This window comes from Dromiciops gliroides, chromosome 6 (genome assembly GCF_019393635.1).
Source record: "Dromiciops gliroides isolate mDroGli1 chromosome 6, mDroGli1.pri, whole genome shotgun sequence".
In the NCBI taxonomy this organism is placed as follows: Eukaryota; Metazoa; Chordata; class Mammalia; order Microbiotheria; family Microbiotheriidae; genus Dromiciops; species Dromiciops gliroides.
Window position 1 is genome coordinate 209168381 of NC_057866.1, and position 15536 is coordinate 209183916.

Here is a 15536-nt window from a genome sequence, read left to right on the forward strand (position 1 = left end):
TCCATTTCTCAGGTTCAGCCATCACTGAGAAGCCTTCATATACCCACCATGCCTCTTTCAGTTGCCATTTGGGTTGCCTGTCATTTCAGTTATGTTGAAACCATGATGGTCCATGATTCACAGCAATATTACACTGCCAGTAGAGTAGTGTGTTACACAGTTGGATGTTTGCAGGAACAGTCAACTTGACATCATTAAAAGTGCTAAGGAGTTTCCCAAACAAGATCCATCATCCTGCTTTTCTCCTGCTCTGTTTATGGGCCCAGCTCATCCATATCCAGTCTTACATGTTGTAATCTGAATTTTTCATCAAAGTTGTTTTTCCTACAAGAATTTCTAGACTGTATTTTTAAAGTGACTATGGATGCCACTGAAGAGGGACGGTTAGTGTTCTGAGGTTTGATGAAGCCAACTCAACGTCACCCACAAACAGAAATAGTCTGTGAACCTTACCTTTGTACAGAAACCCTCTTCCCTTGGGACTTGGTGCAGGATATGCTCCCTGATAGTGGGGAATACCTTTAGCAAGTATGTCTCCATTTTTACTTCCTAATATATTGATAATTCAGCGAATTCATGAGAACCATCTCTGATTAAGTCAGTCAGTGAGTGTTTTACCATCTTAACATTTTATTGAAGTCTCCTTATTGCACAAGAGCCTTTAAGGTTACATTTCTCTCTCTGAATCTACTCTCTTTTTTGGTGCAATCAAACATTAAACACAGGGGTTTTTGAAAACACATTTGTTATATGTGTGACATGGTGTTTGTTCTGCTACACAAAAAAGTCCATAGAAGTCTTTCTCTTTCCATCTCATATTCTCATCAAAAATAACCCTTCAAAGCATTTCTAGATTATTATAAAGGTATTATAGCAATGGCAAAGCAGATATATGGATTGGGAGTTGGCTTTCTTCTCAATCTTCTAGGGGATAATAATACCATCTGTGATCTTTTCCATCCTTTTATAGTCTTTTCCTCTGAGATGCCTTAAAAATTGATCTCTTGATTCTTTTTTTTTTTTTTAGTGAGGCAGTTGGGGTTAAGTGACTTGCCCAGGGTCACATAGCTAGTAAGTGTCAAGTGTCTCGAGGCCAGATTTGAACTCAGGTCCTCTTGAATCCAGGGCCGGTGCTTTATCCACTGCACCATCTAGCTGCCCGTCTTGATTCTTTTAATGTGCTATATGATGCATGAGTTTCGTGTGTGTGTGTGTGTGTGTGTGTGTGTGTGTGTGTGTGTGTGTGTGTGTGTGTGTTGGGTCAGATTTATAAATTCTTCCTAAGTGCCATTTCCAATCCATTGTTGGATTTGGCCTTGACATCTGCTACCAATTTATATTAGATTCTTTAATTTCTCATAATGGCATGAGGATAATTAGGCAGGTGATGCAAAAAAGTGATGAAACAAAGATAAAAATTATTTTCTAAATTATTATCACAATTGTCTTCTCAATTTATCCTCCACAGAGGGGAGTGTAGTAATATTAAGTTTTAGAGAATGTTTCAGTTTTTTGTTTTTATTATATGTTTTATGTGTAACAACTGAGATTCTGAATTTCCTTAGACATGTTTTTTTGGAGAACTCTCATTGTTTGATTTGATTATTGGCAAAGCTATTTAAAGTTGTGTTAAGATCAATTTTGTAAGCAGTTTTCCTGGCTGATGACCAGCATCTGAAACACCTGAAAGACTTCCATTCCACAACTACACCTAGAGGATGTCCCAAGAATCATCTGAGGAAACACTTCCAAAGACTTAAATGGACATTTTCCTGTTTTCTTTTTCCACACTGTATACCCTCTTTACAATGTCCACCTAGGGGAGTGCCCCCTTTAGCCTTTGTCAATGCCTCGCTCAATTTCTTGTTCTCTCTCTTCATGCCCTTTCCTTTGTTAGTCATAGGCATCTGTAACATTATTGCTTCATGTGAGGAAATGATGTTTCTTTGCATGAAGCATGGTGGGGGGGACTGTGAAAATTGGAATGACACCCTCTGCTGGGAGGGACACAGTGAGCTCTGGCCTGAAAAGAAAACATGTGACTTTAGCATCAGGAAGTTGTGTCTGCCGTCTGTGGGTCCTGTCAATCAGTGCTACCAACCAATTAGCTTGGAGCTGTGTGTGAGGATGGCCCTGTTTCCTGTTTTCACAGGAGGCTTCTGGGAGAAGCCGCAGGGGAGCAAGGTCCTTTTCGATACCAGACTTCGGCTTGGCAGCAGGGACAGGCAGGATAGGGAGAGCAGGCAAATCTCATACTTTATCCACGTGTTTCTCTTTACTAAACCCTAATACACTTTAATAAATACTTAATGCCCAAAGATTGGTGCTATATGTTTTCTAATTTAAGGCAACCACTCATTAGATTTTAGACATCACAGCTAAAATTTTAGGCCCTTACAGTACGGAGGTGGTAGAGTTCATGATCATCAATGATTAAAATAGGTTCCTATTCTCAAATGTTGGCAAACCTACGTTGTTTTTTATGTGTTTCTTGTTTTCCTTCTGGTCTCATGTCTACATGCCTTCAAGATGATCTGTTTTAGCTGGGTCTCACACCAAGCTTCCTGCAGATTTTGTCTTCTTCTCCACTGCTTTTCTCGATTTTGTGAGATAATTTAATCATAATCTGATATCCTTCCCTTCCCTGATGAAAAGAATGCAGAACTCTTGGCTGTCACACTGCTCTATTTGGCACAGATGTCCAAAGTATGTAGGCGGAAACAATTTCTAACACTTTTGATTTCATCTTTGTGATTATTTTACTTTGCTTAACTTCTGAAAGAAATCGTGATCCAAGGTCACACAGAAAGTCACTGACAGAGCCAGGATTTGAACCCATTTTCTCTGACTCTAAATCACATAATCTTTCCACTCCCCAACACTGCCTCCAGATTATCTCTTCTCTCAGAGAGAACAACTGGTGTAAAAAGGCTTGCATTAGAGGTATTTTAATGGCATGCAGTGTCAAAATGAATCTTGTATTTCAGTGGCTTAATGGCCTCTTTAATGTAGGTATGCCCTTTCCTATCTTCTCATCTCATGTAGCAATCATCATAAGTCTTCCAGAGATCCTCTCCTTAGGCCTTCCTAGAGTTTGCTTTGTTTTGTTTTGTTTTTTTACAATTTCAGTGGTACTTGAAGAATACTCAGGTTATCCATTTTAACAACGACAAACCTCCTAATTCAACAGAAATGATAGTATGTATAAATGTGTGTTCAAATAGGTATAAATACAGAGAATTTCTTGTTATTGTATGAATAGTAATCACAGATGCATAGAACTATTGAAGGAGTAGTAATTAATTTCCTGAAATCGCATAACAATCAAAAAAGTCATTGCATCATTGTGCCTAACATGGCCAAACTGACGTTTAGTTTTTTTAAGTCTACTGATGAAAAAGACAAAATTTAAGATTAAAGATAAAATGACTTAAGGAATCAACTTTACAACTTTGCCTTTAACAACTTAATTTTCCAGTGTTGGTACAACATTGCATGTAAACTACTGGGCTTAATCATATCAATATGTATATTTTTGTGTTTAAATATGTGTGAGAAATATTTCAGCTTATGATTTCATTCTGATAACAACCAATCACTAGGTAGATTCTGTTTGCATCCACATTCTCGATAATATTTTCTTAAGAAAAATGAAAGCATTCAAACCACTTATATTCTTCCATTTTCTAGCATGTTTCTACAGCCCTTCAAGAGTTATTCAATGTTAATTGTTCAGCAGAAAATGTTCTCAACTTGGATTCTAGCACTGATGAAAAGTTTAGCCGACATTTAATATTTCAGCTCCGTAATGTTGCATTTAAAAATAATGTCCATGTTGGTAAGTGCATTGTTCATTTCTAAACTTTGGTAAACTTGGCTATTTTAAAATCGTAAACCTGTGTTGGATGCTGATTTCTTTCTTTCTTTTTTTCTTTTCTTTTCTTTTCTTTTTTTTTTGCCTCTGTCTTGGATCATTTTATTGCTAAGAACAACTAAGTGTATCACAGTTGATCATCCCACAATGTTGTTGGTACTGTGTACAATGTTCTCTTGGTTCTACTCATTTCACTCGGCATCAAATTTATGTAAATCTTTTCAGGTTTTTCTGAAATCCATCTGCTCATAATTTCCTCTTTTTTTTTGGCAGAGCAATGGGGGTGAAGTGACTTGCCCAGGGTCACACAGCTAGTAAGTGTCAAGTGTCTGAGGCTGGATTTGAACTCAGGTCCTCCTGAATCCAGGGCCGGTGCTTTATCCACTGCGCCACCTAGCCTCCCCCTGCTCATAATTTCTTATAGCACAGTAGTATTCCATTATATTCATATGCCACAACTTGTTTAGCCATTCCCGATTTGATGGGCATTCCCTCCATTTCCAGTTCCTTGCCATGTGTTCAATTTTGAAAATATCAAAGAATCTTCCTTCTCTAGTCAATTAGAGATTTGGAGCTAGAAGGGATTTAAAAGTCATCCACTCAGTCCTCTCATTTTACAAATGAAGAAGCTGAGGTCTGGGGAGGTTAAATAACTTGTGCAAAGTCATGCAGGTGGCAGTAAGAAATGATGAAAGGGAGAATTTTAGAGAAACTTGGTAAGACTTAGATGAACAGATGGTGCTGGGTGAAGTGAGCTGAATGAGGAGAACATTATTTAAAAAAAAATAACTTTGAAATCCTTTAAGATTCTGATCAATGCGATACCAACCACAGCTGCAGTGATGACATATGCTATCCACCTCATGATAAATGATGCAGAAGAAGGCACACATTCGGGGGATGACCAATGTGGGAATTAGTTTTGCTTGACTATGAATATTTGTTATAAGAGTTTGTTTCTTTGCAATTTAGGGAGTGGGGTGAGAGGATAGGTGCTAGGAGATAGCCATAACAAATAGAAAAGAGGGTTGTGACAAGACCAATATCCACCATGGCCTTCCCCTCTTCCCTAACACGGTCAGGCCAGATCTTCCCTAAACACCAAAAAGCCTGAATTTGGTTAGCTCCAGGGATGTGGCAAGGCACACAGTGTGTCTACCTTTGATGTCTCTTCTTGGTGGCCTCTGGCTTTGTTGAAGAGGCTTCCTGATCACCCAGGGCCATAAAAGTTTCTGCTCCTGTAGGGCCAAAGCCCTTTAGATGTGGTGGATGCATATTTCAAAGGAGGGGAGGAAGGTTTAGAAATTGTGACTTTGCCCATGATCAAGTTGTCATAGAGATATTCAGTTATTGCAGAGTCTAGAGATGGGGAGGAATATTTTTATGAACCAGTTGAGAAAGGCCCAAAGCATTTGATAAAGTTTAGGAAATACAAGTCTGGTGAGGTTCAGAAATGGAGGGCGTGGGAGAAGGGAGGAAGTAGCCTGAAGGCCCCAGTCCAAGCTGACAAGTGGCCCAGCCCACAGTCCTGCCCTGCTGTTGCATGTCTTTCGTTTCCCATATCATCCAAGTTTATTTACCATCATCTGAAGTCCCTTGATTAATTTTTACTGAGTCGGGTGAGTAATCAGGAAGCCTTCTATTTCCAGGAAAAGTAATACCATTTCCTGTTTGAAGTACCTTCTGCTTCCTTTTACGTCTTGGTCTATGGGTGCTAGTCATTCACCTCATCCTTGAGGTAGTTCTGTGTTATTTGCACAAAAATCACTGGTTTCGGTTTTTCTTCTATTTTACAAGAAATTGAATATGCTCACTGGCAAGTAAAGTGACTAAGTTAGTCTTGTTTAAGGCTGTCAGTGGTTTGGTCCTGTTAGGAATGTCACTTGGGTGTCAGTCATAAATTCGGTTATTGTTCAAACCCACTGTTCGGTGATTTGATCACTTAGTCCTTTTCCCTATGCATTATGCACTTGAGTCCAAAGTAGAAGGAAAAATATTGACTTACTCTCAAGGTGTAGAAAACTTGCTCTTAGGTAGATATGGTTAATGCTCAAAGTTTTAAATTGAAGAATACAATTGCTCAAATTAATATCAGTTGTTTTCTTTCTTTAAGGTAATTTTGTTAGAAAAATTTTGCAACCTGTGATTGCATTAGATGACAGTAAAATTAATGAAAAGATACCAGGACGTGGATTTTCCTCTTCTTCAAAAACAATAATGAAACCAGAAACCTCTTTTACAAATGTATTTGAAGATAAAAATGCTACCAAAAGTCAGCCCTTTAATTCAAGTAAAGTAGAAGATTTGGGGACATCTGAGCAAAATGGGCCAGATCTTTCCTTTTTAATTGTGAAGAATAAAGGAGGAGATGATCACCTTTTTGTAGATGTGGGTATGTAAACCGTTGTGAACTCATGTGAACTCATAACTGTTGAAATCGTTATTCTATCCAGGTAGCTTTGGACTAGCCTCAAAGGAAATTGGGAGAAATGGATTTTGAAGGGCTGATCAGGGGTTCTCACCCTAATTAATGAGGCAAAACTCGGGACAAAAAGAAGTAAGAGGTGTTTATTATAAGTACATCAAGGTAGCAACTGGAGATTGGTGATGCTTGGGTGATGGAGGTGGGGCCAGATTTAAAGACAATTTGGATAGATCCACCTGGGCAAAAGGGGTGGAGCCCTTGCATCTCAGCTCCTCTCCAAGGTAGCAAGTGCATGCCCATTTGTAGATAGGATTATGTGACAAAGGGCAGGTCATATAAAAAGCTGCATACTGTGTTGCCTTCCCCAAACAGAGCCTCTCCCAACAATGACTGACAAACAGGGCTAGGAACTGAGTCAACATAACTTTCACTCGGATACAAATCCAGCCATGCTAGTCACCAGTAGCCAAGTACTGTGTTTACCTTTCCCCTTAATAATGTCACCTGGGATATATATCCAGTTCCTGAAAGGCCTGACCTCTAAAGAAGAGAAGAGAAGGGAAGGGGAGGGCAGGGGCTCCTGCTGTGTGCCAGGCACTGTGCTAAGCACTTTTCACAAATCTTATTTCATTCGTTCTTTACAACAACCTGGTGAGGTAAGTGCTGTGATGGATGAGGAAACTAAGGCAGACAGGTGAAGTGACTTGTCCAGGGGTCACACAGCTAGTAAATATGTGAGTCCAGATTTGAACCTTTGGTCTTCCTGACTCCGGGCCTGTACTTAATAAGAGTCAGAGCAGAAGCCCCAATTCAGATCTTCTGACCCTGAGACCAGAACTTTGTTCATTGTGCCACAGTGATTTCTCCAAATTCATACCTTCTTTTTGGTTTGCTTTGTACGTGTATATATCATATAGGAGTTTATACAAGAAATAGAAACTTCCGGCTGTACAAATCATCCAAATTGGGCAAATATGTGCCTTTGGAAGTAGCTGAAGATAACAAATTTCTTCCTAAACAATCAGAGACTGTTTCTGAAGAAAACCAGTATTTCCTTTCTTCTTTGGTCACCAACATCAGGTATGCTGTGCCAGAATCACACTTTTCTTTTCTTTAAGATGATTGTAGTCGTATTTTTCAAAGAGTATCTGATGGCATCAAGGGATGCTCTGAGGCCCCTGGGTTCTCTGGAGCCATCACCTCTGATACTGGAGATGAGTGTCTCCCTGGGTCAGGGGAAAAGCTTCTCAAAACAGATCTGCCAAGGAAGGGGAGCTTGCCTCTAAGATCTGCATTTGGTTCAGGACCCGTCTCATGTCTTTCTGGTTCTTAGTCTCTTTATCTGGGGCAGCAAGAGCCTCAGCCTGGTGGAAGGGGCCCCTCCCTGATCCACATGTAGGATCCCAGAGCCTTGTCATTTAGAGATCTAGACATTCAAATACACAAGAACTTTCCCCTGAAATGAGCAAGAATCCTGGAGAGTAGGGACTCTTTCCTCTTCCCTCTTCTCATGACTGTACCTCCCTTGCACCTTCCAGAGCTCTGACCTGTACCTTGTCTTCCAAACCCTTCAGTGGTGGGGTGAGGGAAGACCCAGAATTATCACCCAGCATTCAGTCTGTTATCTGCTCCAGCTTCCTTATCTTCAAGGTAACATTCATCATAAATGAATGACCAGACTAGAAGCTTCATTATTGCACAGAACACTGGGCCTGGAGTCAGGAAGACCTGAGTGCAAATCCATCCTCAGATACTTAATAGTTACATGAACCTAGGCAAGTCCCTTCACCTCTTTTTCAGTTTCCTAATCTGTAAAATTGGGATAATAATAGCATCTCCCACCCAGGGTTGTTGTTTGTTTGTTTTTGTGAGGCAGTTGGGGTTAAGTGACTTGCCCAGAGTCACACAGCTAGTAAGTGTCAAGTGTCTGAGGTCATATTTGAACTCAGGTCTTCCTGAATCCAGGGCTGGTGTTTTATCCATTTCACCACCTAGCTTCCCCCAGGGTTGTTGTAAAGCTCATACCACAGTGTTCATAGTAGGCACTGGCCTCGGAATCAGAAGATCTGAGTTCCAGTCATGACTCTGACGCTCACTAGCTGTGTGGCTATTGGTAAATCACTGAGCCATCTTTGAAATAACAACACTGGGCTGCCTGATTCCTGGGGTGGTTGTGTAAAAGGTCCTTTGTCCTCCCCTTCTAATGTTGTCTCTGTAAATGTGGTAGTGATATTAGCTTCCTGACGGCCTCTTTAGAGCTTTGTCCAGAATGCTACATTACCCTGCTAAATGGTCAGGCAACAAGCATTTCCTAAGGCCCTGCTATGTGCCAAACACTGTGCTGATGGTGCGTCCGGCTGCAGCTGCAACAATCCTTGTTCACCTGGTCATGGGGGAGTGACTTTCCAATAGCTGTCACCTTCCTTTTGAGGGAGGAAGGGGGATTATGTGAGTAGGTATGGTACAGCACATAGACAGATGTCAGATGAATGGTATTTAAGGTTCTAATGTTTAGAACTTAATTGCTTTCCATGGCATTTCGTTCTTTAATGCTAATATAATGGCATTTAGATTTTGTTTATGAAATATTGTCTTTTTGGGGGGAGGGCGGCAATGGGGGTTAAGTGACTTGCCCAAGGTCACACAGCTAGTAAGTGTCAAGTGTCTGAGGCCGGATTTGAACTCAGGTCCTCCTGAATTCAGGCCGGTGCTTTATCCACTGCACCACCTAGCTGCCCCCTAGATTTTGTTTATATTCTCAGATTTTCAGACACTTTACGAATCCTTACCTGTGACGTGCCACTAAGTAAACAGAAAAGGACTGAAAGTTTCAACAGTGCCTGTACTAAAGGTATCCTATTTAAAATATTTTATATGTTTGCCATTTCTTAAAAGTTTATTAAGCCGTAAAATTAAGTGATCCCTTTTATGTACCCAATGTTCTTGCTATAGATTTCCTATTTTAAAAACTGTAAAAGCATGCACTTAAAAACCGGGGTTTTTTCAAACTGCTAAGGAGGAGCAAAAGTGGCCTGATTTGGGGTTCCATTCTTTCCTGAGCTGAGCCAAGGCAAATAAGAGGGGGGGCGAGGGGAAAAAGACAAACCAGGAAAATGTGAGCATCTGGGCTGAAAAGTCTACAGCTTCTGAATAAGCAGTCTAGCCGCGTAACTCTTGAGTAATTCACGCGTTCTCCTTTTGTTGCAGTGGGTGTCATGGAAGGCTTCCAGTGTTCACCATACCCTGAAATTGATAACTTTGTTCTTTCTGTGGTGAATAAAAATGGTGTCAAAGGAGGTAAATATCTTTGTTGTTGTTTATTAAGTATTGCTTACATGTGGTTCTCTTGAATTCATAAATATTGGTTGTGTTTTAGGGATTCGGTGTTGGAACTACTTTTTCCCAGAAGAATTACTTGTTTATGATATTTCTAAGTATCGCTGGTGTGGAAATATTAAAAGAGCCCACAAGAGTAATAACATAATGTAAGTAAATTCTTAGTGTTTTAAAGAAAGAGTTATGCATATCTTCACAAATTTATTGCCATTTAAGATCGGGCTTTTGCACAGAATTATGTTAAATTTGTAGTTACAATTTATTTCTAATAATCTGTATCTACTACATTTGATTTGTGTTTATGTTCTGTTTGATAATGTAAATGTTTACTTGGTTTAGTCTTAAGTCTCAAGCTAAGGAGAGCTGTTTGAACTGGGAATGGGAATTAATCTTCCAGAATCAGGGGTAGAAATGGGGTTAGCCAGAGCTTAGAGTACATGGGGAACCCTGAAAAGGGAGAGAAAGAGACTGGGGTTAAAATCAGAAACACCCTTGTGTTATCTGCCTTTACAAACCTTACCCACCACCCATTTAACTCAAATTCAAATTGAATCCATCAAAGCTTGGCTACTAGCATTGTCTACAGCCTAATCCTATTATCTGAGAGGCCTCTGAGAGAGCACCAAGATCTGAGTTCAAATGAGCCTCAGGCATTTGCTTGCTGTGTGACCCCTACTGCTTAACCCCTCCCTATTTGCCTCAGTTCCTCATCTATAAAATGGGGACACGATGGAGAAGGAAATGGCAAATCATTCCAGCGTGTCTGCCAAGATACTCACGTGGAGTCAGATACAACTAAATGCCTGACTGAACCACAATTCTCATTTTCTGAATGGGTATTAGCTGAGGTGACTCTCATCTCACCTCATTCTAATGTCTTACCAATGGCATTGTTTTATCTTTGCCCAGGGAGGACCAAGTGATGTCCTGTCAAGGTGGTCAGCAGGAAGACACACCCTCACTGGGGTCTTTTGGTCATTGGGTCATTGTTAACCCAATTTATTGGTTACTGGTAGCCTGATAAGCTAACACATCATGCTAGACCCTTGCCACTCAGTTTACCTTAATTTTCAAACAGAACAGCACTGTGAGATACAAAGATTGCAGACACATTCTTCCCCCCCCCCCCCCAATGACTCCTTTGCTGGCTTTCTCTTCTTCCTTCTGCCTACAATGTTGTTAGACCCTATCTCTTTCCATAGTCTCCTAGAGCTTCAACTGTCTCTTCTGTGTGGGTGACTCCCAGATCTATAGTTTCCTCCCAGGAGTCTCTTCCATTGCTCAGGTGTACACGTTCCGTGAGCATTTCTAGTAGCTTCAAGTAAGAAGACCACACTAGCTATGGGACACTGATTGAGCTTAATGTCTCTGGGCCACAGGCTCTTATATGTCAAATGAGGAGCCTAGACTTAGTGATTTCTCACGGGCTCTTCTGGCTCTGATCCCTACGTTCTGTGTCTGAAACCAGACTCACTGACTGCAAGGAAGTATGGCCCAGTGAAGAGTTAAGAGGGCCTGGATTTGGATCCTGGCTCTGCCCATCTGTAACTAGGGCAAGCAAGCCAATTCATCTCTCTGAGCCTCAGTTTCCTTATCTTTGAGAACCATTTCAGCTCTAAATCTATTTTCCTTTGATCCCTATCAACAAAGGACCCCACCTTCTCAGGGATATTATAAGGTTTAACCCCAGCATCGCCCTCTGAGAACTTCTAAGGATTAAAAAAGACCTCAGCAATCATCTACTCCAACCCTCTTGTTTTATCATTGAGGATCTTGTCTTGCCTGGAGTGCAGACCTGACTCCCAGAGCAGTGTTCTCTCCACTGCACCCCGTTTCCCCAGCACAAGCCCTTCTCACTATGCCCAGAATTCTCTGCCTTTGTGTCATCCCACTCAACAGGGCTCTGTCAATTGCTTGAAATCCTACCACCCATTTTCAAGACCAACTTCTCCAAGAAGCTTTCCTGCATCATTGCAGGTCACCCTGATCTTCAGTGGTTCAGTATTTCCATCATGTCTGGAATACCATTTGACCCAAAGAGCCTACAGCTAGGTGTCTACTGCAAGGATGTCTAAAACAGAAGCGTTCTACCATGTGCCCCCAAATACTCAGTGGCATTTTGGAGGTAGCAAAGACCTGGAAATGAAGTTGGTAGTGGCTAAACAAAGGGGGTCACAGAGGTCATCTGAACCAACCACCCTTATTTTACAGATGGATAAACTGAGGCCCAGGAAAGTGAATTGACTGGCCCTAGGGCACCCAGGTAGTGCCAGCACTCTTCCCATTGAACCACAGAAGGTTATAGGAATTAATTAATTCTGAATGAAATAAGCAGAATCAGGAAAACAATTCATAATAGAAATGGACAGAATGAAAAAGACCTGTGCCAAGACCTTCATCCATTAAAATTATCAATAAGCTTGGCCCTGGAGAAGGGCTGAGAAAGTATACCTCCGTCCCTTTGCTTCTTTGTCGAGATGGGGCAGTATGGGTGTAGAATATTGTATATACTGTCAGATTCAGATGATTGTTGATCTTGCTGAACTGCTTTTTTTTTGGTTGTTGTTACAAGGGATGAATTACTAGATAGGGGAGAGGAAAAGATAGGAATGAAAGTGATTTTAAAAATAAAAATGACAGTTTTTAAAAAAAACTGTGCTAAAGGATTAGGAGACTTAATGTTTATATTCATATTTGAAGGATTCTGGTGGATCTGAAAAATGAGGTTTGGTATCAAAAATGTCACGACCCTGTCTGCAGAGCAGAAAACTTCAAATCTGATTGTAAGTTATTGATTGATTAAAGACAGTTTTTGCAGAAATTAAAAAACTGTATGTTTTTTTAAACAAAAATTTCTCTTTGATTTAGATTTCCCTTTACCAACTGAAGTGTGTCTTTTATATCTGTTCAAAGAGGTATGTGCTATTTTTTTATTATTTTACAATAGCTAACTTGGCTTTGAATGAAAAGTATACACATTTGTGTATACTAAATCCAAGTTATTCTAGAACTTGAGAAAATAGCTTCCTATCCCCTTCTCCTCTCCCCCAAATAGATATGATTAGCATCACTTAAAGGATCAGGATAGCTGATATTGTTTTCTTGTATGCTCAGTGTTGGAATTTCATTCATACTCTGGCCATCCCTTCTCAGAAATATTAAACCATTGGTGCAGATAAATGCAGAGCTCAGTGAAACAATCTGAACAGCTGACTCCTTACATTCCCAAGATTGATTCCCACTGAACCTTCTTCACTTTAGGACCGTGAATTAGATCTCTTGGTAACTAATCCAGTGAGATTTTTAAGTTAATTTTTTTCTATCATAGTAGAAATCACATACCCAATATGAAAGAGCCAGAAGCTAGTTTGGGATATATAAGTGTATTTTATTGGGATATGGAGAAATTATCTGCAGTGTAGAATGGAAAAGGAAGATTAAGGAGTAATTGCTCCTTGGTATCAGGGAAAAATAACAATTTCCTTTTTTTAATTATAAAAGTATTTTATTATTTTCCAGTTATATGTAGAGATAGTTTTCAACATTTGTTTTTATAAGAGTTCTAGTTTCAAATTTTCCTCCCTCCTTCCCCCCTCCCCAAGACAGCAAGCAATCTGATATAGGTTATATATGTACAATCACATTAAAGAAATTTCTGCATTAGTCTTGCTGTGAAAGAAGAATCAGAGCAAAAAGGAAAAACCTCAAAAAAGAAAAACAACAGCATCAAAAACAAAAGAAATAGCATGGTTCAATCTGCATCCAGATTCCACAGGGGTTTGTTTTTTTTCTTGGATTTGGATAGTATTTTTCATGAGTCCTAAAATAACAATTTCTTTTATGGAGAAAGGGACTGAAGGAAATACTTTCTGTATGGAGTCATTCCTTTCCTAAAATGTAGTGTACTTACTGAATAAAACAAGTTTGCACCTAAAGACTTTAACAAACAAGTAATAGTCAAAAGAAAAAAGATTTCTTTAAAATAGAAAGTGAAAAACAATTGAATTAACAAAACTAAGAGCTGGCTTTTTAGAAAGATCAATAAAGCTGGCAAACTGTTTACTAGCAAGTGTGTATAATCACTCAAGAAAGACAACTGATCAAAATTTAAAAAGAAGGCGATATAACAAATGCAAAATAATTAAGAATTTCATCAGTAAATGTACACAACTATATGCTGATATATCTGAAAGCTTAAGCAAAAGGGAGAGATGGTTATTTGTAAGACTATAAATTAATGAAATTAGAAATAATAGCAATTTTATTACAAGAAATAAGAGAAGGGGGCATCTAGGTGGCTCAGTGGATAAAGCACCGGCCCTGGATTCAAGAGGACCCGAGTTCAAATCTGGCCTCAGATACTTGACAATTACTAGCTGTGTGAGCTGGGCAAGTCACTTAACCCTCATTGCCCTCTCCACCCCCCCCCCCAAATGATATCCTGAAAACCTAGGGCAATCAGTCAGTAAATATTTATTTTTAAAAAAGATTTAATGAAATAGTAAAAATACCAGTGGATTTCATTAGGAAAATGGGTTAAATCGTTATGAAATGTATATAAAAACAATTGAGAATATCAAAGGTTGGTTTTGTTGTTTTGTTGAGCAGACTGGGGATAGGAGAAGGAAAAGGATAAAGTAGACTTGCCCTTTCAGATTTTAAGACATTATAAAATAGTTCTTGTTAATACTATCTTCCAGTGGCCAGAGAGACCATTGCAACAGAACAGAAATCCCCAAAATAGAGCCAAAAGATCAGTATTTGATAAACCTGTATTCAGTAAAAACACTCAATGGCTCTCTTGTTTTGGGCATTGCTACCCCCACCCTCAATTTAAAATGGGAAAGAAATCCTTCTAACAGATATGTGTAATCAAGCAAAACAAATCCACACAGTGGTTGCCATGCCCAAAGAGCCCGTCACCTTTCTGTCAGAAGGTAACACGCTTAATCATAGGCTCTGTGAAGATGCAATTGGTCATTGCTTTAATCGGCATTCTTCCATCTTTCCAAGTTATTTTTCTTTACACAGTTGTCCTTGTATACATTTTCTCCTGGCTCTGCTAATTTCATTCAGATGTTCCCGGGATTCTTTGAAAATGCCTCTTGAAGGGGCGGCTAGGTGGTGCAGTGGATAGAGCACCGGCCCTGGATTCAGGAGGACCTGAGTTCAAATCCAGCCTCAGACACTTGACACTTACTAGCTGTGCGACCCTGGGCAAGTCACTTGACCCCAACTGCCTCACAAAAAAAAAAAAATGCCTCTTGGACATTCTAATACTCTATCACATTAATAGAACACAATTTAGCTATTCTCCAACTGATGGGCACCTTGCCTCCTAAGTTTCCAGTTCTTTTCTCTATCTTAATCTCCCCTCTCTTTCAAGATCAAGAAATTTGTTTTGCCTGAGAGCACTGATTCTCTAGTATCATCCTCCTTAGTTTTCCTTTTTTCCATATCCCTTCCTTCTTGAGTTTGATGTATTTTTACACCAACCCCTGCTTTTCAGCTAAGGTTCCACTGATGCTTGTTCCCTTTTTTGCATGTCTGTATATTTTTATCCTGCACTCCAAGTATGAGAAAAACTATGTTCCACTTTCTTATTCTGCCTCTCTGCATTCATGTATTCCTCCTTTTACCTTCCCCTCTCTTTCCCCATTTCAAGCCCCCAAAACAGAAGCAGGCCCCTACGGTCTCTGTTTCCCTTACTTAACTCCCTCAAGGCCCCTTTGAAGACATTAAAGTTCTGAAGGGACACTTATTTTTTCTCCCCCATTAGAATGTTAGCTCTCCATCATCATGCAGCCTTCTTCACTTGCTCAATGGGGTTTCTCTTGTGTTTATTTTAGATGTCTTCAAATTCAAATCTGCTTGTGTTTATTTCAAAATTCTTACTCAACT

The 15536-nt window shown here is 39.8% G+C and overlaps 1 protein-coding gene across 3 annotated transcripts in view; it reads left to right on the plus strand.

Annotated features, from left to right (window-relative positions):
* The window catches only part of PRIMPOL (primase and DNA directed polymerase), a 41220-nt gene that overhangs the window by 22998 nt on the left and 2686 nt on the right, over positions 1-15536 (plus strand). For all 3 annotated transcript variants that reach the window (XM_043971366.1, XM_043971367.1, XM_043971365.1), the window contains 8 exons: positions 3691-3838; positions 5988-6266; positions 7217-7379; positions 9062-9150; positions 9507-9596; positions 9676-9784; positions 12336-12418; positions 12504-12550. In XM_043971366.1, coding sequence (XP_043827301.1) covers positions 3691-3838; positions 5988-6266; positions 7217-7379; positions 9062-9150; positions 9507-9596; positions 9676-9784; positions 12336-12418; positions 12504-12550 — 1008 coding nt within the window. The remainder of the gene's footprint in view (positions 1-3690; positions 3839-5987; positions 6267-7216; positions 7380-9061; positions 9151-9506; positions 9597-9675; positions 9785-12335; positions 12419-12503; positions 12551-15536) is intronic.